The sequence below is a fragment of the Phaethon aethereus genome (assembly GCF_964289735.1).
Source record: "Phaethon aethereus genome assembly, chromosome: 3".
Lineage (NCBI taxonomy): Eukaryota > Metazoa > Chordata > Aves > Phaethontiformes > Phaethontidae > Phaethon > Phaethon aethereus.
The window spans coordinates 86,162,644-86,187,705 of record NC_138576.1 but is presented as its reverse complement, the minus strand read 5'-3'; the positions used below and the strand labels follow the sequence as shown (position 1 = coordinate 86,187,705).

The 25,062-nt window shown below is 37.7% G+C and overlaps 1 protein-coding gene across 1 annotated transcript in view; it reads right to left on the bottom strand.

Moving 5' to 3' along the window:
- RYR2 (ryanodine receptor 2) overlaps positions 1 to 25,062 on the bottom strand; it is a gene marked incomplete at both ends in the record, with an annotated part of 428,112 nt that overhangs the window by 232,411 nt on the left and 170,639 nt on the right. The window contains 5 exons of the mRNA XM_081998040.1: positions 1,293 to 1,367; positions 10,023 to 10,119; positions 13,547 to 13,646; positions 23,613 to 23,725; positions 24,872 to 24,950. Of these exons, the coding sequence (XP_081854166.1) occupies positions 1,293 to 1,367; positions 10,023 to 10,119; positions 13,547 to 13,646; positions 23,613 to 23,725; positions 24,872 to 24,950 (464 nt within the window). The remainder of the gene's footprint in view (positions 1 to 1,292; positions 1,368 to 10,022; positions 10,120 to 13,546; positions 13,647 to 23,612; positions 23,726 to 24,871; positions 24,951 to 25,062) is intronic.

The following is a 25,062-nucleotide window of genomic DNA, read 5'->3' as shown; positions in this document are numbered from 1 at the left end:
GCAGACTGCCTAGGCAATTTTTATCAAGCATTCTCTGCTGATGAGGAGAATTCAGAAGCAATGATTCCTTCAGAATCATATAAAATTAACAGAATTAATATTATATCTGCAGTCATTCTGGGAAGGACTAGAACTGATGGAGGACTTCGGGCATGCACGTGCTAAGTTACAGACTGAAGTATTTGCATGAATAGCAATGTGCCTGCAATTCAGCAATGAATGTATATAGCTATTAGAGTATCATACAGGAAAACAGGGAGGGGAAGGATGTGTAGGAGAGAGTGTTATTCTTGGGATTGGGGGGGGGGGGGGGGGGGCGGGGGGGAGTGGGGAGGATGTCCTGGTAAGAAAGTCCTGTTCCTTGAAAAGAAAGATTACTACTGCCTTCGCTTTGTTGTTTTGACAGTTCTCACAATTTCTCAGTCATATATGTTCAAATGTTCAAATGTTTACACTTCAAAATACTGTATACAATGCCAAAGTGAGATGTATGACAGTTGTAACAGTAACTGCAATTTCTCAAATCCCCATGTTGCTCCAGTACCACTGCTTGTTAGGGAAGTACATGCAATGAGGAAAATAAAAAGCCACAGATCCTTCCACAGTTTCACTGTTGTCCCTTAAGCATTCCCAAGGTCAGTGTTAGTCCAAAGCAAAAATCTCACTGCCCTATCAATGACATTTAACATCATCCTATTAAATAAAATGCACAAATAGAAAACAGCCTCATTAGAGTGTAATCTTTCCTTAAGCTGCCCTGACTTAATCTCTAAAAAGCAATCATTGATTAGTCACTAGAAATTTTATCACAAGCACATATTGTGATACAATTCAAGGGAAATTTTACAGTGCAAATACCTTAACAAGGCACAGTTCCTTACTATCATTCCAACACTCATGCAAGGTAGCATTTTTTCTGTAAATTTTTGCCTTTAAGGACATCCAGATGGCTTAAACAAGTTAGGGGGTGGCACACATCAATCGTTATAATCACAACTGTTTTCCTTAAAAAATGTCACATATATGTGTAAAAAAAGTAAAGTGGGAATTGATTGACAGCTATAACAACTTCAAAAAAATAATCAAAACACAGACAGCATGTGTGTTAACTTGCACACTCTACAGGAAGTTGTTTAATATTTCATGAAAGTGTTATAGAGTAGTTTTTGAAGATTATTTTGGTATTATCTGTCTGGTTTTATAGTTATCAATCTGATTTTATAGGAATACTCTTACTATAGAAAAAGTGCCCTGCCAAACTGCCTTTTTTTTCTGAAAAGGATTTTACTTACGCAACTCTTAGAGTCTCTAGTCGCCAAAGGGAACGAGCATGAATTGACACCGCACCACCTTCATAGTGGACAGTTCTGAAAACCAAGCAAATGCACAGACTAAATGCTCAGCTCTGTTGTAAGAATTCATAATACTTAGCTGTTCACTTAACTACATCTCTCAGTTTAAGACCATCAACACAATTATTGTAAGTGACAGATTCAAAGGTTATCATATTCAAAACTAGCTCTTATCAATTAAAACTTCAGACCTGGTTACTAAAAAAAAAATTATTTTCATTGTCTTTAGCATCCAATATTGCGATATGCATAACAATGAGAATCATACAGTGTTTGCTTAGACATCTTTCTTAATGTTTTAAGCATAGAGAATCCAGAGGGGAAAAAAAAGGTGGAAAAAAACCCCTGATAATTACAACATTTCTAGGTTCTAACAAAAACCAAATATAAAATGATGATAAAGATTTGTGATCACTTATACATCTCATAAGAAAGGTAGGGTTTTCTCAGAGCTTATACTGTTAAAAAACCCATGAAAGTTATTACACTGAATTATGAAGTCACCTATTTGGCAGTGTATTTTATTATCATAGCACCTGAAGTTTCACAGCCACACTGACGCAGTCTTCACACAGCTCAGACGTTAACAGCTTCTTATTTCCAAATTTTAGTATGTAGTGACCCCTCTAGTTCCTGCATATATCCAGAAATCTGAGTGTTTCTAAAAATCAGTCAATTGAGTCTAAAAAAAGGTTGGGGTTTTTTTGCTCCATTACTCTAAGCACAGATAAGTGATATACATGGTTTAGATTTTGTGGTCACCAAACCCCCTGCGTTAGGTAACCTGGCTTTTCTTCAAAGCAAACACTGAGGAATGTGGTGCATATGAAGCACTGCCACTCAAGATTTCGGCAGCTGTTCTTTGGACTGCTTCCTGCCTGCACCTTCGTTTCTGCCCTAAGATACTGCCAGAATTGAAAAACTAGGTCTTTCCTTTGGGAAAATGAATAAAGGAGTCACTTATGCAAAGGTGTGCTGTCACTGCGCTTCTCAGATCAAGTGTCTCAGGAAACACTGACAAAGAATGGTCTAGTTTTATGGATCCTGGAAAAGCTTACGGATTGAGTAAATACTGTGATCTTCAGCCAAGATCAGGCACTGCCAAAAATAGCCAGAGGCATAACTTTAGGGAATATTAATATTGAAATTGTAGGCATTTCCCACTGTTTGTTAGAAACAATTTTTTTTTTAGGACCACAGTTTTGGAATCAGGTACCTAGTACTTACTAGGCTTTTGCTTACAAATTCCTCCGGCAGATATAATACAGATGGACTGAATGCTTAGCACAGAGAAAAACCCAGCATTGAAAGAGATGGTTAAAAACCAAAAGAAACTTTTCAGTACTGTTAACAACACATGAAACTGCAGCTGTTCTAAAATACATCATGGAATATGCTAAAACGTGTTAAGGAAATAAACACTCCCAGACTGCAAAGTGAATGAAGACAAATTATACAGGGGAACAAGTGAGTCAAAATACAAAATAAATATTGCTCACTACAATTACAGAACCACTCACACTGAGTATTCGCGACCCACGTATAAATAGAAACTCTGGCACATGCCTCACGTACCGAAGAGAAGTTATAGGCGCATATACAAACACGTGCGAAGAAATCCTCCCCTTGGCCTTATATCCGGTATTTTCTCCACGTATCATCTTAGTCATGTGCTGCAATGGTTGTGGTGCTAATAGCAGCTGACAGGCATTAGTAAGTCTCTCCTCTCTCCCACAGAAGGGAGTGAAGCCCCGAGTCAATCTTATTTTTTATTGAAATTGACCTTCGTTACTATAGTAATGAATCAAAATGCAATCAAAATGCAAATGCTAAACAACCTTGCATTCAGCTGCTTCTCTGTTCAGACGCTCTCTCTTCTCTTCAGGTATTTGTTCAGTTTTTTGTTCCGCAACTAACAGACTGGGTTTATGTCGTAACATCTGAACAATAATAGATCAGATGCCACCCTGGTTGGTTTGTTTGGATTGGGTGGGAGTGGGTTGGTTTGGTTGTTTGAGGTTGGGCTTTTTTGAGGGGGAGGGGTGTTTTTATTGGTTGGTTGGGGGTTTTTTTAAGTCAAAACGTTCCGATTACATCCTGGCCTATTGCAATATGAACCTCACTGACAAAAATGCATTTGGAATTCCTGCACTCACACAATAAAAATCTTAACAATTTTATTCATCAGTTTTCAAGTCATTAAACATACTAGAAATCAGGTGGAAGATAAGGTTTAAATTAATAAGAATACTTGATTTTTAAGGTGGTACCTTGCCACTTTTCAGAGATTAAGTTCTTTCTCACACTGGAAACCCAGAAGCTGTCACCAGTTTCTGAGTCTGAGTACCCTTTGGAAGCCAGATTTGGATTACACATAGCAGGTGGATCACTGTAATTTTAAACATCTAAAAAGCCTCCCAGTTCAGTGCTGAAAAGGAAGTACGAGTCCTAACATTTTAAGCTATAGCAGATACTGATACCACTAGGTCAAATGAAACATTGCTTTTAATGACGCATGAATAATCTACAAAAACTCTCTGACTCTCAAACAGTTACTACAGATTTACGTTGATAGAATGGAAAAAATAAAATTTCAAGTTGCGAAATGCACATAAGATGCACATTACTTGCCAAACAGTAGAGAAAAGCTGCATATTGCAAAAAATTGCTATGAAATTAGAAATGATGCAAATGCATGAGGGAAGTACAAATAGCAGCAGAAAAAGAGAAGGCAACAAGAGCTGCAACGAGTGTTAGTCTTCCCCTAGAAAGCTCGGGATACCTCATACCTTCTGAGCCATACCCATAACGCTAATTCCTGACATTTTATTTTTGTTCTTTCCAAAACACTTTATTTGCATATTCTACACTTACAGAGTAAGGATAGCAACCACTTTTATTTCAAACTAAAATATCTACAAGGAATTCAGAACCTTTGAGAATTTTCAGTTCATCTTTACTATAAAACTTGATCTACTTATTTAGATGGTGGAATGAAGTCACTTTTTGTCTAAGTTAAATTTAGAAACATCATTCCTCTCCTAACTATGGCATCAATCTACTTAACCCCCCTTACTACAAAGTCACTCCACTTGCCCACCCCTGGTCGCACAGCAGTTACAGCACCGAGCACAGCGCAAGCGCCCGCCCCGCGCCCAGGACCAGCGAGCAAGTGGCTGACCGCGCTCTCGCCTGCATATGCATCCCTAGCACGCTCCTCTAGCTTCCCCAGATGTGATGAGGAGGCAAAGCGGTGGTAGACATCAAAAAGAAAGCTTGATACCGGAATCACTCCTCTCCAATTTACAATAATGAATTAATTACACAGGTTTAAAATAGACTACCATGTATGAAAACTCCTGGAGAGGCATTATTGAATTAATAGCCTTATTAAAGTATTGTTGAGCAGAGAGAGGAAAATCATTTCACTGAAATTTACTGACTACAAATGGGCATTAAATGAGGTTAAAATAAATTATATTAAATGACAGTGTTTCGATATTGCTGAAGTAGTCTCGATTCAAGTACCTGTAAAACTTAAGTTCCATAGCAAGGAAATAATGGAATAAAACTCAGTAACTTAGAATGAATCAGGGTGCCATAAATATAACATAAATAACAACATTGTACCTGGATTACACACAAATTAATAAATCCAAGTAAGATGTCAAAGTTCAAGAAATTGTTCCACTCCCTTCAATGACAGGCAAGGCTGTTCTGTTTTAAACTTGAAAAATCAATCACTGAAGAGCTCTATGGATTTTTTCAAATTCATTTATAAAACCACAGCCATTACTATTCAAGGCTTGTGGGTTGTTTTGTGCGTGGGGGAAAGGTTATTGATTTATGCTGGGTGAAAACTTTCTGAGTTCATGTTCCAAGCATGGATAACCCTTCACACGCACCAGATGCCAGCCTTTCTGGGGTATGACAGACCTCACTAGTTCATAATGCCATATCAAGGGCTGTATTTTACCTGTCTAAAGAGGTTAAAAAAAAAAAAAAAAGATTGTCACAATTTCAAGAGGAAAAGATGCCAAATGAAAGAAAAGACCATTTCAAGGTGTCTGTAATACAAACAGTGATTTAAATCTTCTGCTGGATAATCATATACAACACTCCACCCAGAACAGAAGTACTAAAAATTAATCACAAATTTCTCATGTATGAAACAGGAGGAAAACGGTGTAAAAGGAGATTATGCAATCCTTTACTTCAAGACAAAAATACATAAATCAAGGAAACCCTTGTGGGTCTGCCTTATTCCCATACGTACAACTGACAGACTGCTTCTGTCGGCTCATACGATGGGAGCCTGGCCACAAACCTGGCAGAGAGGGTTGGAAAAGGTGTCAAGATGAACACACACTCCCAGCTACTGTGCTGCTGCAGAAGTCTCCCCCGGCTTTGAAGGCAAATAGAATCAAAGTAACTACCAGAAGAACAGCAAGTTGATTATACTATGCCTTCTCTTGCATACCTACACCTGTATTTACTTTTTAATCTACCTGGAAATGCTTCTGAAATTTGAAGAGCTACCGAAACAACACTGCAAATTTAGGTCTAGCTTGCAATATAACACTAAGGCATTTTAAGTAATAAAAACACAGTTTAAGGATTCTATGCACAAGGCTTTCAACACTGTCCTTAAACCAGCAACATACCCAACTGGAATGTGCAGTAAATTATATTTAATTCAGTGAAATTGCACATACTTAACCTTTTACCTGTTCCTTTTTTGTTCTTTATTTGGGTCATGCCCACTCTGGCTGCAGTGCTTAAAAAACAGTACCACTATTTTTTTTCTAGTGTAATACCAAGTAAACTAACATATTGCCACAAACATCTCTATTTGCACTGCTTCCAACTGGAAGGCTTTTTAATTTCAAAGCAAAGTAGGTCTAGCAATTTCAGGGAGAATCTACTTGAAACTGCTTCCCAAGGAAAAATACGTTTCTGAGTGGATAGGAGTCCTCCAGCCTAGAGACGTCTGTGTGGTGAATAAGCCACTACAATTATTAAAACGTGGTTTAAGGTTTCTGATTTCAGCTAGATCTTTTTGGGAAAACCAAAAAATTAGTTCAGGCAATAAAATCCTATTTTACTATTTTGCTTGAGTTACTACTGCAAGAACCTGTTTAAATCAGTTCTCTGAGTCTCCCACTAAACAAATACTCAAAGTAGTCATAAACTATTTATCGTTCAGAGGTGTAATCTTTGAACAATGTCTCACTTGTGTTACATCAAGAGCCAGGTATCACTACACAAAAGACAGCGTTATCAGATTTCTCAGCAATTGTGACCAAATTCAGCTGGATAGCAGCAACAGACCGACCCTCCCAGGTACCATCTTCACTGGGAATTTAAATGCGCCAAGACACCACGGCCTTGGTAATAGGTAGCCCAGGCACTTTGCCTCTGTGCTTACCCCCACCGCACGCCTGCATCTGCGGCTGCCAGGGCAGAAGGTAAGCGCCACTGACACACCACCACCACTGCGGGCAGGACGGAGGAGGCAAGGGAGGAGCCACTGCTCTAGCAGCCTGCAGCCCCATGGCAGCACCCCTTCCTTCCAGAATTGAGGGGCCATGGCCAGAAGACAGTACAGAGTGGGCTGTGCATGCAAGAACCAACACTATGGCTACCCATTACTGGCCAAAGGAGATTTCTGGATCTCAGTTCTTGGAGGGAGAGAACAAAATTCTCCTCCTAACCAGGCTCTCACCTCGGGCAAACACCTCCTTTGCCTTTGTCAAAAGTTGGCCCTGAACATTGCTCTTTTTCCACTGCTCATTGTGGTACTGAGCGGTGAGATGCAATTGCAAAGTCCCTCTTCCAACAATACAATGATTCCACCCTACCTTCTAGTGACCATGGTAGCACAACTGAAGGACCGCATGGAGGGACACACAAGCTCAACGATTAAGCAAGGAAAAACAGTATTAATTCAGAAAAAATTGTGAGAGACAGAAGAGAATTTTATAAGCTCTTTATATGACTATTTCTGCCACTGTATTAGACCTCTTCCAGTGCAGATTTGGATGACGTTGCCTCAGAGGAAGCTTTGTTAGATACTGTAACCATGAACACATATCTGCACTGTCACTGTGTCATAGGTCTCCTCTGTGCTAAATGCTGTTCCACAAAAGCATAAACAGCCTGAGAACGTGTGTTTTATTTTGGACTTCTGGTAATCTTTGAAAACTTTTATACTCAAATTTATGTAACTGCATCAATGCTTTAAGAATAAAGAAAAAACAGCAGTTATTTTTAGAAACTGCCTAGGAGGATCCTTCACATCAAAACAATTTATTCATTCCCGGAATTAGATACCAGGTGACATTATAGAATAAAACTTATTTTAGGACTGTCTGATCTCTTATTTATTTTAAAATGCACAAAGAGGAGGGCTTTGCAGGAAAATAAAAATGAGATAGAGGAATTAGTGAGTCACAACAGCGATGGAACTTCTCAGTGTTTCTTTATGCTGGTACCCTGCAGAGCAGAGCTGCTCTTCAGGCATATCCTGGAGCAAAACAAGCCAAGCATAACCACAATAATCTAGCACCAGGCTATTTCAAAAGGCAATGAATGGATAATATGGAATTATTATACTCCAAATATATGATACTTTACCGTGCCTTATGTGCAAGAGTTATGGAACTTAAATGAAAATGAAAGACAAAATAATTTATCTTACAATTTCCTACCTGCCAAATTACCTATATTTTTAAATATAATCCTACCAGCAGTTAAATACCACCCATCAAAATAAGGTATGCATACATATTGAAAACTGAAAGGAGATACAAATTATCCTCTTAAATATTATCTTGAATAGGCAAGAGCCCTAATTAGAGATAGAAGTATAGAGGTTTTAAGCAATACCTGAATTTACTAATAATTTAAGAGAAGAAAGTGTGGGGCACAGAGTGATTACACCTAACTACATAAAATTAAAAGTAATCATAGATTATATTCTAGGTTTATAAGTAAAAATCATTAAAAATATTTCAGAAAAGCAATAGAAGAACTTCAGAAAAGGAGCCATTTCAGAAGATCAAATCTGGTTTTTATGAAGCACTGAGAAGCAACGTTTCTCAGTATTGCTATCAGGAAATATAAAGACAAAGACATAGGTACTGTTTGTTGTCTACTAGCTCTGCTTCTTTTGGGGTACTAGACGGATAGGGGACATGGTAGACACACTGCAGAAAGAAGAGTAATGATCAGGTCTGTTTACAGCACTGGTCTGCAGCTTAAGAAATGAACCCTGTTCTTCCCGCGTTACAGGACACAAAGATGCATCATCTGAATGCACAAGCAGATCGAATGAATTTTTTCTTAACTTGCAGCTTCGTGCTCCTTTATTGTGGTTTATGGATAATGTTAGCCTTGTTGAAAAGAGCCAGATTTTTAGTGCGTGCTTAAGCGCTACAGTTCATTACTGAAGTGCTTGATCCACCCTATAAATCTGCAGTTACACTGCAACTACAATTTTTAAAAATAATTTTGCAGGATTTAGACTGAAGTAAGAGCAACCACTATACGAACCTATTTATTTAGCATTTTATTGTTTCATTACTTTCAGGGTGAGGATAACAATAGCAGCAATAAACTCCAAGCTGCAATGGATCTATTACATAGCGACTAAAATTAAAACATGAACTGATCACATTTTAAGTCTAAGCATTTTGAAATATCTTCTGTGTTCAAAAACTATTCCTTTGTCTAAAAATGAGAAATAGCCAGGAAGCGGTTGGTTAGCAGCTATACACAAAAACGCTGAAGTTTTTCTCATTGGTATTTAAAAATTCATAGATTATTTTTGCTATATTTTATGAGAGCTTCCAGTGTCTTGTTCTTATCTTTACAAGTAAGAATAAAACAGAATGAAAAATACATTTCTATTTGCAAACCAAGAAAACTCATTTGGAAATTAATGAATAGCACTTTCTTTGTCATGGAAATTAAGCTACCCAATATGTTGCATTACACAAACTATTCCAAAATCAACATTATCATTTAACAATCTTCAGGCTGAAGGTAGGAATAAATCATATGACACGGCCCTACTGAAAAGAAGCTTAGGGTATATTTTATTAGAGCAAATATACAGGACTTTGTTTCACCCACAGAATCACTTCACTGAGACATGCCACTTTCAGTGCCAGTCTTCTCACCGTGTTTAACTGAAAGACACACATACCGAGCTGTCATCACTCCTCTACTGTCATTCTAGTCAAGAAAATAACCGTAAGTTAAGTTCTAGACTACCACGATAGGTACACCTGAGATCAATATCCAGATTTGTAGCCTTGCAGGACTGGACAGCAACCTTAACATGACCTGTCCTGAGGAATTTTTTGTAATTACACAAAAAAAGAGCAGTAAAGAAAAGAACATACTTCATTCACAGTGTTTTTAAGTCAGTAAAGACGACAATAAGTTATCAAAAAATCACAATTGCTTTTACACCTGGTAAATGAAATCAGGCTTGAACAATACTTAAAAGAGAATGCAAGAAGCTCATGTCTGAAGTTAATTTCAACAATATTCCTTCTTATGAGTGATACATCTCATCACAATATCCTTCAAAAATCTGTACTCTGAGTGACACAATATTGATTCAGCAACATCTGTTACTATTCTGTTAAGCTGGAAACCTACCTCCTTTGTTCTTCTCCGTGTTCACCCGAAGGGACTGTCAAACATTCGTCCATGTGACCGTGCAATAACCTCAGAACATCCCCTCCTATCAGATATCCTTGAATAAAGGAAGAAAACCAAATGTATTTGTCTGAACACAGCAACATATAAAACTATAGTTCAAGCTGTAATAAATACTATCAGTTTTATTTCCTTTTTTCTGATGGTATTTTGTGTTATTTAAAAAGAGAGTCAGAAGAAGGAGATCTCTCGTACGCTGGGGAGCCAGCTGAACATTGCCAAATGAGAAAAGGTCCAAGTAAGATCAGCAAGTAAGAAAGGATGGATCAGGAGAAAGAGAGCAACAGACAGGGGATTCTACAGAGTTAGTGCAACTCTGAAGACGACTGATCCAGCGGAAAGCCAGGAAGCAAGTACTTCCCTCCCAGATTACAACAGAAAAAGTGGGACACTCTTCCAGTTTACCTACTTACTTTTGGGTTTGATTTAAGTCAAGGATTCCAGTTTATATACTAACAAAGCAAAGATTGAGTTAGTTCAAGTTTAAAAACCTTTTTGGTGTCCTTGGAAGTTTTCTGTGAGAAAAACTTCTGGGAAGATCCACTCTAAGCTCTTGCTTGGCTTAAGATTCCAAACCTACAAATCACAATTTATTTTGACTCCAAAGGGAACCTCCTATACTGCCTATACCTCCACTGCACATGCAGGTTCAAAGACAAACAGTTGGCTCTGCAGTGTACAGGTACAGATATGTGTTCACAAACTAAGGCACAGAGCATACACGTAGCACCACAATATTTGAAGAGCCAGGACATTGCAGCCGGAAGCTGAAAATAAGGCCATAATTCTAATCACTAAAATATTAACAAAGTAGATGCTTTTTCATCAGTCTTTTTGCATCAGAGATGTGACATTAAAAGGAAATATAATTTTATGTTATCCTACAAATATTGTAGTATAATCTAGTAAGTGACGAATACTAAGACTTAGTAGATTTTAAGTACAATTCAATGGTATTTTTTCAGCCTGACAAGCTAAACGTAACCGCTTGTTTGTTTCCTAAACTCGTCTTCATTTCTTGCTAGAACTGGGTAATATCAAATTCTGCATTTGAGCAGGATATAGTAACATAAATCCTTGGGCTCAGTGTTATAACAAAAAGATTTTTAAAAAAATATTACTGGAATAATATTTTGAAGCTATGTCTGTATTAACAAGTACTGCTGCGCAGGAAGACACATCTGTAAAGGGAAATAGTGTTGAAGACCCACCAGTCACACTGTACACATTTCACAGGTTTATTTTGAACCTACAGGAAATCTTTTTCCTGAGTATATATCAGGGAATATTTCAGGATATGTTTTTTAAACCTTTGAAATCAATATCAAACTAGTATTTCTGTGGCCAATTTTAGCACTGAATTTTTAAATTCCTGGTTTTAACACAGAGGAGTATGTCCAGGTAACGGTAGTTATACACATTAATTTTTACATGGAGCTGTGTCAACGTAATTCTGGAGATGCTCTGCCCTGAGTAGCTTTCTGAGGGTTTGTTTTGGTTTTAAAGTGCCTCTCCCCGCCCTGCCCTCCAGTACTAGCAGAATTACTGGATCTGCCTCTAAAACTCCGTTTTGACTTAAACAATAAACTGACTTCTGCATAAGGTGGTTTTGCAGAAATGCACGTAAAAAGAAATCATTTTAACTACCTCCCTACAATATCCTAGTTTGTTACACAGATTATTTCTCCATTATTTTCACTTCAAAGCAATTTCATTTAACTGAAGTGTTTCACTTATTTATCTATTGCTAATGGGAAGTTTTGATTAAGAGAGGATATTGTCATATAGTTACTCCTAAACACTAACGTTTTGTTTATTAAGTTGACAAAGCATTTTGCAGATACTAACACAATTAGTTTTATTTTCCTCTTCCCCCTTTTTGAAGTAATTTTCTCGCTAAGTGTCAGATTCACTCTCCCTCTACAAGAAGACAACTTTGACTACAGGAGCATTTTCTGGTTTTGCTAGAATAAGACTTTTGCTCTAATTCTTTCTGACACCAGCTGGCTGATCTTCTCTAGAAAAGACACTGCTTAACAGAGATAATTTCTATACCTGAGAAAAGTGAAAATGGAAAGGCATAGCAACAAAGAACAAGCAAATACGCAGAGAAATGCACAGCTGCTAAAATCATGTGACATCATTTTCACATGACTGAGCAGGTATGAGTGCGTAACACGATCCTATACTCTGTCATTGTGGAGTTCTGCTTCCCAAACAGCCAGGCAGGTCTCACCTGTCTAGTTGATGAACCTCACACATGCGGCACAACACAAATCTGGGTCTCAATTAATAAACTGTACTGAGATTATTAACAGGAATGCCACACCAGTGCTGCCAGCAGTGGGAGGACAAGGAGAATGGAGTTTATTGGAAGCAGCAACAGGTTGGAGAGGAGAAGGTTTTCTCCTCTCATCAATAGAAAGCTTTTCTCCATAAAGTTTAGGACACTGTTAAGCAATGCACCAGCATTTTTTTAATAATGGATTACACTGGAAACCACGTTAGAGAATCTGAACATGCAGAATGATTCTCATAATCTAAAAAACAGAGAGTATATAGAAAGAAGGTCTTGGTAATGCTGTCCCTGAAAACTGAACAAGCAAAGCTGCCAGAGCATTCCACATTGTGTTTTAAAATGTGCCCGATAAAAAGAACTGATGTGAAATTTCAGTCTATTGCCTTTTCAATAGACTGGATTAACTCCCAAATGCCAAAAAGTCCCAGGGAGTAAGAAAGAAAGGATGTGCAGCTTTAACATTCTTAAGTTTCTATTACAATACCTACTCAAAATAATTATTCTGTAGCAAACAAGAAGCCTTTAGGCATTACATTGTGACAGACTTTCCAGAAGACAATTGTTTTTTTTCTTCTCTGTGGAACCAGCATGGCATAAATTCAGGGGTCCTTGTCCTTTCATGTCAGATGTTGCATTAAAAAAAAGGCAACCTTCCTAGTTCCTAAATAAAATAAATAAATTTTGAAACTTGTTCTAGCCTGGCTGTCTTTCCCCTCCTTTCGATTTTCTTCCCAGCCACATGCTCCCCACAAAACTATTTCCAGTCTTAACTCCTAGGATTTCACATCCTGCTTCCAGTCCTCTCGCCCACTTTTTACTCAGCCTTAGGAACACGTAACTATGACTGCATACATCAGAATATCTGAGATAATATTTTAAACCAGGACCAAAAGCCATCAAAAATAAAATATTATGAATGTTATCATACCTTTAGCAAAATGAGATTTGAATGATCTGTTCAGCCTTTAGAAGAAAATATTTAGAAAACTATCAGTGTCACTTTCAGTATAACTCTCCCTCTGTTTTGAGAATATTTGTATACTTATTTATTGGATTTAATGTTTACATAAGAGAAACCAACTCCCACATTTGGCAGAATAATGTGATTTTTCAGCTATTTCATTTACAATCAGTCTCTCAATCATTAAAGTTGAGTCAATCTTACCTTGGGCAACTTCACTTCCTGAACTGATTGGTGCTACACTCCAGAGGGTTTGCTGGAAGGCTGCATCAACATGTAAGCTACCATTGCCATAAGAGAGATGCTAAAAGCAGGAAAGAGAGAGGCTTTTATTTGGGGTTAATTAAAAATCTCATCACAGTATACAACAGCAGTATCAAACATTCTCATTTCTTTCGTACATAATTTTTTCCTACTGGTTGTATAAGTAAACACAAAGTCAGACCTGGGTACTCTTCAAGGGACGTTAGAAACAAAGCTGGAATAGTAACAGCATCTTTGCCTCAGAGAGCCATACAAAATTGGCACAGAATGGTCAGCTGTTTGGGATCTTAGACCACAGCAATCACTCTGAAGAACCGATTATTAAATGCTGCAGGTTTCTTACACTGGTCTTCTTCCTTCCATATGCAATGGGGTTTCCCACAGTTTTAATATCGGGATGTGACATTAATCTGTATTTCAAGCATAACTCGCCACTTAATTATTTGTTGTGGGCCACTGGCTTCCTAAAACTGCCATCAGATCAAAGAAATCAAATAATCAAGTAATGTGACTTTGTAAGGCACTTAAGGGAGTTCCCAAAATGTGTTCTTGCACAAAGTTTTCATGAGCCAAGCAAATCTGAAATGACCTTTCCCTGAAAGGCACGCTTCCTACCTAAGCACTCAACGGATGCTCTTCTTTTACTCTGTTACTCCTGCCAGTGTTGCAGGTCTTTACAGTGAGTGGCAGAGGTGCTTTCTCTTCTCAGAATTCTTCGTGTGTGTGTGTGTGTGTTCCAACTAGTTCAGCGACATTATTGTCACAGAAAATCTAATCTCAAGGCATATTATATATCGCATCCATGCAAAATCCTTTGTCCCACACTGTCAGTCGGTTCTGTTAATACACTGTTAGTGCCAAACAACATAACATTACATAAGATTATGGAACCAAGTGTTCTTAATAAGTGTTCTATAAATAAGTGTTCTATAAATAAGCAGCTGCTTTGAAGTTTACTGTTTATCCTACCAGGTAATAATTTTTCAAGTGCAGCAACATTTAGACACTTTTATCAAAACTTTGAACTACTGGCGAGTAACTGTGTTTACACAGCAGCGTTGGTCTGTTTCTGTACGTCGTGACCAAACGAACACCTCCTAGGTAAAACTATTAAATATGCAAAAGACAAAAATGACAAGGGATGTCAGAAAGGGGTAGATTCCCAGTGACATGGGCAGAGTCCGTCTGTCTCCCTGCCTGCACATCTTCTAGCTGCCCAGTGGTACAAGAAATAGCGCATCGGCTCCCTCAGAGGGCTCCCACAACAGCCAGTGGCATACAAAGTCAGAGTTCGCACAAAAGCCACGCTTCCGCTGCACCAGCGTCATTCGGCACACGTAATGGAGGATGCTCAGTGAACAAACCGCCACTGCACCTCTTATTTTCCCCTTACTGCAATTACATGACACAGTCAGTGGCAGACCAGGCTGAGAGACTGCAACCCCCAGCACACCTCCAGTCCCATTCTTGCCCTGCGGGCCTTAATTTTGTTAGCTTTCTTCTGAGATCGCGACACAGATTCTACTTAGGGACAATGAGGAATTCAACCAGTACAGGGAAGCAGGAGTATTACTTTTTTGAGAAAAACATGTCATTTGGGCTAGGCAGAAGAGGAAGAGGATAGATAACTCCTCTGTCATTTAGATCTGCCATCGCCAGACCACTGTGTGCTTTGTACAGGTTAATGAACTTATTTTCATACACAATTGCATCAACTGACTCAGTGTTCAATTTTATAGATTGGACATTGAACAAAAATACATTGCTGACATCTCTTTTCAGAGCAACTGTTATTTTTATCCATTAATTTGACTCCAGTTGCAGCTCTGATTATAACCCAGATGTCTCAAGCTGAGTCACCAGAGAATTATTTCTTTAAAAAGTATGGTTTAAATGACCTAATATAACACATGACCACCACAGCAGAGAAATCAAGTATATCTTTGCAATTCTCTTCTTTCTTCCACTTCCCTAGATTGCTTGCTGCATCCTCCAATTTACAACTGAATGCAGGGGTCCTGATATCTACAATTCGGTAAGATATGGTGTTCACACCCTGAATATCATCCATCACAAACAATAAAATGAAGCTTTGACCATGGAGAGGAAGTACTCTGTCAACGGACATTCAAGGATTTAATTACATTAAATGTACAGAAAAAACCCCAACACAGATTAGAGATGCCAGTCTTAATCCTGCCATTGATGAACTTTTCAGTGCTATACTTAACAATCTCAATGTTGTTTTAAAGCAATCTGCTGCCTGTCTGTAACTTATCTGGAGGTTATCTGCTTGGTTTTGTACTTTCAGCACAACACAACTATAAGAATGAAACAAATACCATAATGCAATGTCTAGAATGTGGACATAATATTCACACTGATATCTGAACAGCCTCCATACCTACCACACAGATCTTTGCCAGCTGGCCTAAACAGACTACCTGGCAGAAGTAGCAGGTTGCCATCATTGACAAGGACCACATGTAGGACCACCAGTAACAACATTTGCAAAGCAGGAATAGGTTGTGGTCAGGAATCTTGCTGTCTATTCTAATCCTGGTATGGGTCTTCAACATTGCAGGCAGGCCCTTCAGCCTTCTGCCTCACCCCAATAATATTTGTCCTGCACTGGTGTCCAGGCTCAAGTACAACACTAGATTTGTCTTCCCTACTAATAGGCTAATAATCTCCTAAACCAGCATTTAACCTGCCATAGGTTTTTAATCACTTTTCAGAATTAAATTATTGTATTTTATGAATACAGGTTAACACTACAGTCTACAGGCAGCTTCTCAAGGATAAACTCCAAGACTCAAATCTCCCAGAATACTGCAGCTGAAGTTATCATGATGTTATAAACTCCGTACTCTGCAGAACAGTAACACAATCACATCTCTGTTCCTCGGTCCTCCAGAAGAACATAGTGTATTCAAAATCACTATGGAGAGCTTAGGAATCAGATGGTAATTTCCACAAGAACTCTTCAGCAGTGATTGCAGCAGCATAGCTGCATTTACTATAGCTCTAAATAACTAGATGATGTATTTTAAATTTCACAGTCAGTCTGCATCAAAGTTTCTGGTCTCCAAAATATGCATGTGTGCAAAGTGAAAAACAAGTCTTATAAGGAGCGGCTGAGGGAACTGGGGTTGTTTAGTCTGGAGGAAAGGAGGCTGAGGGGAGACCTTATCGCTCTCTACTACTGCCTGAAAGGGGGTTGTGGCGAGGAGGGCGTCAGTCTCTTTTCCCAAGTAGCAAGTGATAGGACAAAAGGAAATGGCCTCAAGTTGTGCCAGCGGAGGTTAAACTAGATGCACTGTCTCTAGAACCAAAAGAAAACCACTTGTTCTCTTCCTACTTATCAGGTGTCATTTCTATTAAAATTTACTACCTGAGTCAGCGAAAAAGTATTCTGTAACACTGAATATTATATTGACACTGTCAAAATAAATGAAAACATTCAGTCAAAAGGAAGGGAGATATTAGAAAGAACTAGAAGTAATAAGTGCATCTGTGTAAAGTTTTTATATCATTAGTTCTTTGTGTTTATGCCTAAAAACAGTGAGACATTTGTATTCATTGAAGTATCTATGAATACTTTTTAAAAGTTTGAAAAATACGAGTAAACTTACATTGCAAAACAACAAATGACTAGTTTTGACCCAAAGCAGGCAAAGTCCAGGAAATTTCAGATGGGTTTAAAGCTCTTAAAAATTCTAGTTTCTTTGGATTTCTCTTAAGTGGTTTAAACAGTTGGCCAGCAAAGCCACAAGCAAAAAGAATTTGATAAAGAATTGCCAGCTCTATACTAGCCAAATCCAGCCCCTCCACTCAGCATAAATGCACCATCAGCAAAGTGAGAGTAGTAGCTGAAGCCCACAGATACACAGAAATTAGAAATCAGCCATCATCTAGTCCACTATCACATAGCTGACAGCAGGCGATTGCAGATGCATGGCAGGAAACCATAAGGATCCCACAGCGGGTAGATGGGGGTAGCCTGCATTCCCCCTCTTTATATTAGCTCTCCTTCTGTGCTATAACCATGAAAAGCCTAAAGCCATCAGCAACTACGTTTCCAAATGATTATCATTCAGTATGATTAGACACAAGAGCTTTCATTAACAAAATATTAATTTTACAGAAGCAAGTATCAGAAGTTAGGAAATATCAAACAAAGTAGGCTATAGAAAAAGAACGGCTTCTGGTGAATGCATCATATTGCAGTCTTCAATGGCATGATCCTGTACAATGTTTTCCACAAGTGCTGCCTCTTTGTATATAAAGGACAAAGGAGCTCACTTCACGGACAGCTGCTCAATGCTTTGTTTCCTCCTCAATCTTCAGTCTGCAGCCTCATGCTTTATTCAATATAGTCAATTCTTCAAAGCTTTGAAAAGAGAATTATTAATTTCCTCATAGGCTTTTCTCTTGCTACGAACAATAACAGTGTTTCACAAAACACAACAAATATTAATGATTTCATTTTCTCAAAACCCCAAAGGAGTAGCATTATAGCCTATTTTCCAGTGGGAGTGGAGGTACATAGATTACACTAAGAAATTTTCATTAATCTAGGATGCCCAATATGAGGTGACAAGGACATGTTTAATTCCCACTGTAGACTGCATTAGATCCAGTTTTAATGTTCAAGGCACATCTTCCATTCACCTCAGCTGCAGGTATCAAGACCGAGCAACTCTGGGACCTCAACCTCTAGCAGAAAGAGGAGACCTCAGAGTCACAACTCAGATAAGGAGTATTCCTGGTAAGGCAAGAAGAGTTAGTGACCTCTTGAAAGCAAGTCTGGTATAAAAGATTATCTGCTCAGCAAATTCCACAGCAGAGCGTGGTACAGAATCGAATTCTACAGGAAAATAATTAACTATGCATTTTACCACCAATCCTCCACCTGCAATTCCCAGCTCGAAATTCCAACTTCAAACCTGCTTCACCCCACAGCCTCTCTGCTACTCAGCCCTGACACATCCATCAAACTTTTATCAGCACTGAGATAGCATTCCATAAAAAGACAGTGTCACTGTATATTTAAAAGATTTCATAGAATATATCAGTGCCATAATTTCCACATTTTTGAAGGCCTGTGATTTTTCAAAATTTAAGAAAAATATTTTTATTTTATATAAATTTAGGTATTTATATAATTTAGGTTTAATTTTCCTATATTAAGAAAAAAGAAATAAGCAAAAAAAACCCCACAGTTACAGTAGGTGGCATCACACCGACACCCACATGAACCACAGGTAGAGAAGGAAACTTTAAAACCCCTTTTCAGACATCTGCCACCTAAACGAACACAAAATCATGGACAGGAGTAGGCTGTCAGCATACCACGGGTGACTGCTGTGCCTTAATACAATGCGTTTCTTAGGCAGCTGCTGATAGCAGTTATCTAGCCTAATTGCTCCAGTCCTCTCCCACACTTTTTTCCTCCCCAGATCTTTTTCTCTCTTTTTGTCCTTCATTCCCAGTCCCTCCCCACTGGTTCTTCTTTCCATTCTCCCTGCCAAAACAGCACAGGATTTCTGCCCCAAATTTCTAACGCAAATTTAACCGGCAGGTGCCCACTCCTCCCTTGTCACCAGCTTCTTGTCCCAGATGATTTGTTAGTCCCTCACCGCCTCCCTGCCTTCAGCTGGCAATCTTTTCAGCCAGTCATCAAGTCCCACTCAGTTTCCCTCCTTCCCACGTCCGACCCAGGCTCCCGTCCCTGCTACATCACCTGCCTTTTGTTCTTTCCACTTTCCCACAGCTTCCTCCTCCACACAGCCTAAGGGACAGCAGATCACCGGCAGCACATAAAACACTGAATTCTCAGCTGTCCATACAGTGCCCGACTTCATCCCTGCCCGGAGCCACCCATTACAAGGAATAGCTGGTTCCACTAGGGTTGGGTGTATTTAATTACTTGCTGTAGAGGCAGTTTAAATAGTTCATATAGGATGTGCACGAGGTCTAGCTTCTCCAAAATAGGTACAGTCGTAAGACTTTTAGCTACTAAAAGAAAGTTTTTAAAAAATCTTACCCAGGGATGACCAAGCTGCCTTGTTTCAGGAGAATGTTTCTTTAGTAAGTTTAAGCAAGGAGAGGCTTGTTACCTTCCCCCCTCCTTTTTTTATTAAGTTAGCAAAAAGTACATCTGTTATATCAAGATATCAAGAACACCCTTCCTATATTTCATGTGTTTGTTATAAAGCATGGGATGCTCAACATTTTCAAGAAAATGAGATGAATTTTCTTAATGATGTGAAATTAGTTTTTTTCTTCCCCGTCTTCAACCTCGGTGACATCTGACCTCTTCTGGATGAATTAAAAAAAAGTACCTCAGACCAATTAAAAAATAAAAAACAAAAACACAGAAATAGATGCTACTATTTCTAATAAGCAATTTTTTACATTACAAGCACTTGATTATAAGCACTTGGAAGCAGGATTTGTAAGTCAGAGCAGCTTGAAAACCTTAGACAACTAATTAGACAACTAATTAGCTTGACAACCTTAGACAACTAAGACTACTAGCTTGACAGCTAGTAGATTGGGAAGATCTACTAGTCTCCACAACATTTCAAATTGTATAAACACTCTGTGGGAACCGCATTATGATCAGTGTAACAGAGCAGCTCAGCACTACCTTGTTCCACTAATTTCAGGTTTGTTTATGCAGATTCAAATTTTTCTTAAGAAAAAACTTTTTTACTATTTTTCATCAAAAAATGAATTCTGGAATTGTGAATTTACACAGAAGAAAGCAAAGTCCAATTACAGAGTTTCATACTCTCAGGGAAAAAATGAAAGGGGAGGAAATAAAATTTAAAAATTTTTTTAAAAGTCACACACTGCTGTGTTCCCTGAAACTACTGCACCAACAAATGCTACGGATATTTAGATGCTGTCCCAAATATTTAATAATAAATAAGTGTATTCAAACTAAGAGCTGCAAATGAACAATGTATTTGATGCAAAAAGATCCAGAGAGAGTGCCTTTCCAATGCTCAGGAACCTGACCTCCTGTTCAGGACAAGCAACAGCTATCAGCTCCACCTCTCAAATAATTTGATTTAATTTGGACAGTATTATTTCTGAAAGGGAGCTCTGGCATCAGTTAACCACAACAAAAATCTTCAAGGAAAAGCTTACACTTCAAAGGAAAGTTTCCTATTAGTTTCATATTAGTTTCCAGTTAAAAAAAAGGTCATTTAAGTCAAGGAGGTAAACCTCAAGGCTTGTTCACAGATTTGCATAATGCAGCTGAAAATCAGCATTATGGTCAGGACAGCAACTACGTATGTTGCAGAAATCGTTGCATTACACCAAAATTTCCGCTCTGTATATTCAAAGTTGGGTTTTTTTCTTCTTTCCTGACTGACTTCTTAGCTGGATAACACTGACCCCACTGATACTAATTTTCACATTTATGTTCATTATGCATTTTGTATTTCAACTTCATGTCTAAGGATTTTTTTTTTAATTGTGTTTAAAAGACTAAGTTACCCAGAGGTTTCATGAATTTGAAAGAAATTACAATTAATTGAATTTCTAAACTATTAAAAATTGGCAATTTTGAAAGCAATCATGGTATATAATTAACAATCGTCAAACCTCAGTGGAGGGGTACATGCTAATGTGTACAAGCTGGGGAAACATGCTGGAAATATTACATCTGTTCATCAGCCTGCACTGCCTCAAGAAAGAAAACAAAGCAACTCTGGCTTGAACTTAAATGGTGGCAATATTTATAACAGACCATCTTTTCACTCTATGCTAAGCCTGTTCAGCAGAGCCAAGTTTTCTCTTTGAAGGATCTGGCAGTAGCACAGCTCACGTATTATACAATGCCACAAGCACTTACGCAAGTGCTTTTCCTCAGAAATGCTGCACAGAAAAATAAGCATCCAAAATCCCATTGTATAGGTAGGGATAATGAGAATCAGAGCAACAGAATGACTTGCCCAGGGACATTGCTGTGAGTCAAAAAACCAGAAAAAATCTGCACCTCTGGACTTTTAGCTTACTATTTTAACACTAAGCTTCCTATCAGTTTAGCACTTCTTCCCTGCAATTAAAAACACAACTCTTCAGGGCACAAACTGAAGTCAATGTCCCAAAATCTTTATTTGATAGAAAGCAGGGAAGGGACACTATCGGACGGTCCTGATATTTTCTTAATAGTGACTGCCAACCAAATTAAGTCTAAACACTAATCTACAGACTGCACTGAGATCATAAAGTCACAAAGTCAGTAGGAAAAAAAATTATGTAATTAAGCTGCACTCAGACAACTGGAAGACTAACCTATGAAGCAGACATATTTCCGCTCTCCCCTTATATTATACAAATTAAATGAAGTTCTGACTACATTTTGAAAAAGACATGCCCCTTGAATGGACTCTACTCATCTGTTATTTTTACATACATGTCTTTGCCCCAGGATTGTTAACCTGTTTGTCTTAATTTGGAGATTATTAGCAAGCTGCTTGAAAACATAGAGCAATAGAAAAAGGTGACATTCCAACCCTATTCCTAACAGCATATAGGCATAGAATGTTTGAAAGAAAACTTACCTTTTCCTAAGGTTTTTACTGTAAGTACACAATGTACATAAACATAACTCTCAGCACCCCGCTAAATATCACTCTTTGTCAAGGGATCTATCCCAGGAACTCCTCACCCATAGAAAAACCACTCCTCAACTGGATTCAATACAGTCCATTTGGTCTCACTATCCAAGTGGATTCATAAAAATAACTTCATCTCTCCACAGTCTTAACTATTGTAAGAGATGCCAGTTGCTACATTCCTTTAAGTGTTGTAGACAATAGGGGCTATAACATGACTCTGCAGTCAAAATGAAAATACTGTGATTATTTTCAAAGGTACATCCTTTGAAGTTGTTTTGTAGATGGCCTAATGGATCAAGACTAACAGTTTAAGATGGAGAGACAGCTTTCCTGAAAAAATACTCACTCATTGGTAACTGGCTAATTCAGTCTTTAGCAACTGTTCCAATTTTCATAAATTTTATTTACAGTTCTAATATAACTACTGAGTACATAGGAAACACACAAATATTTTTATAATTATTAAGCTATGTAGTTCACTAGCTCTTAATTTAGTCTGGAAAAACATCTGTTCGTAAAAACATGGGGCTGCGTGCATGTAAGAGCAAAATTAACTTACTGAATCCTTGCTCCTTCTTGCTATCAAACCAGAGCTGAATAACTCAAATAGGTTTACTAACTATTCATTAAAATCTAGCTCTACACCATTTTACAAATATAATACAGAGATTCAAATATCAAGAATATAGATTTGTGTTCTTTCTTTCTACACTGAAAATATAATTTATTTTTAGTCTATTGATATTTTGCATGGAAGACACAGTATATGCGTTAACACCACGTGTTGAGGAAAGTCAGTCTCTGCAGTCAGCATCATGTCTGTTACTGTATGGAAGTACATATGATAGCCTTGAGAATCAACAGTTGAGGCACAAACCCGAAATAATATAAAAGGCTGAGCTGATTCACTAATTAGAGGGCAGAAAGTATGAGTTTTTAATCCTAAGAAAATATGGAGGTTTTAAAGCCGACAAAATGCTATGTAGCTAAGTTAAACATTCCAAAATTTTGGTATAAAGTTTTAATTCATATATGACAGTGCTGTTAACCTCTGAACATTCATAAGGACTCTAAACACCTCAATTATGCAATTTGGACAGATTTCTTTTTTCTATTTTTTTTCTTCAGTAGTAAATTTTTCAACTTCTATTCCATTATTGAAATTTTCCAGACCTTCAGTGTCTTGGTTTGTAAAATGGTATCAAATACCAGTTTAAAACACCTTAAGCTATATTTTTGTAAAGGTAGAAATGTAGGTCAGACTTTAGTATAACACTTTTATTACCTGTTTTTTCTGTAGAGGAAACACTATACAGATGGTGTATAGTCTTACAGAAGTAAAAGTAAAGTCTTACACAACTTACCAAGTATCTTTCTGAAGAGACGCTGACTAAAATAAGATCATCTCCAACACGCACTTTTTCTCCTTCTGATCGTTGCTTGGAAGCAGGATGAATGGTCCACCAGCATGCCTCACCTATATCATTATTGAGTAACAGCAGAAAGACATTAGAAAGAAAATGCCTAACATTATTGCCATTACTTTCACATCTCAATCTTAAAGTTCTGACACAGTTTTCAGTTGGGTAAACCAAGTGTCCATGTGTTTTCAACAACTAATACTGTTCCTGCACCACCCTACCAGAAACTCAACTAGAAATAACACACATATGCAGAAGACAGCCAGACCTCTGGAACAGTGATTCCAGAGTTGAGTAAGGAGGTGTGTCTCTGTGTTCTCCAGGCAACCTAGTCCAAGGCTGCTTTTGCTAAAGAGCTTCCCTGTTCACCTTCGTTCCAGGTTCTGGGAAAGACATGGAAGAATATTCTGCCAAGAATTAGGACAAAGAAGTGGAGCAACACATCATTAAGGGCAATAAAAATAAGCATCTACAGTATGGCTTAAAATAATATTTGAAAGATCTCATAAATCCAAATTCAATTATGTTCTTCCACTTCCACTGACTGTTAGTGTCTCTAATTCCCTATAATATTTATAAGTATTAAAACCACATATTTTGTTCCATGATAAACCTTGCTTTCAGATATACTTCTTGAAGGAAAAACACGCTTTTCAGAAGAAACCTCTTCAATCTTGGAACAAACTGTTCAATTGTTGCAGTTATTACTGTTATTACTCCTAGCTAAAGCAAGGCTTTAGAAAACAAGCAAACTTCTTATGTGTAATTAAGCAATTACACCAAACTGATGTCATTGTAAAAAACTGCATCAGTCTTAAAAATCCAAATACATCCAAGTCACCAGCAGTTCTACAACTTTAATAGAAACTTTATTTAAAATAATACAAGTTTTAAAAATTCACAGCAGAAGGCTTATACAGGAATACCTATTCGGGAATATTCCTTTACTTATACTCAATATTATATATTTATATTTAAATATCAATAGATATGTTTATATCTCATAGAAAACAAATTACATAATCTATTAGAAAATGTAAAGATAAGCTACTGAATATGTAAAACATGGAAATATTAAGCTTTGTATCTTTAGTCTTTAAAATAGTCTTAATTTTTACATTATTTATATGTATTTATAAGTCTCTCCTAATTTTTAGACTGAAGGTATTCTTCATTACATAGTCTTTTAAACTAGTCTTTACCTGTTGTGTCCTCTTGCAATCCTACATCAAATGCCAGCTTATCCATCGAAGATCGAGATGTAGAGAGGCAGCATAGATACTAGCAAAAGAAAAAAGCATGCATTGCTAGTTCTGCTCATGCCTGATAATCCACTGAAATATAAAAAGCCATCAACCTATTAACACAGGATTAACTATTCTTAAATTATCCC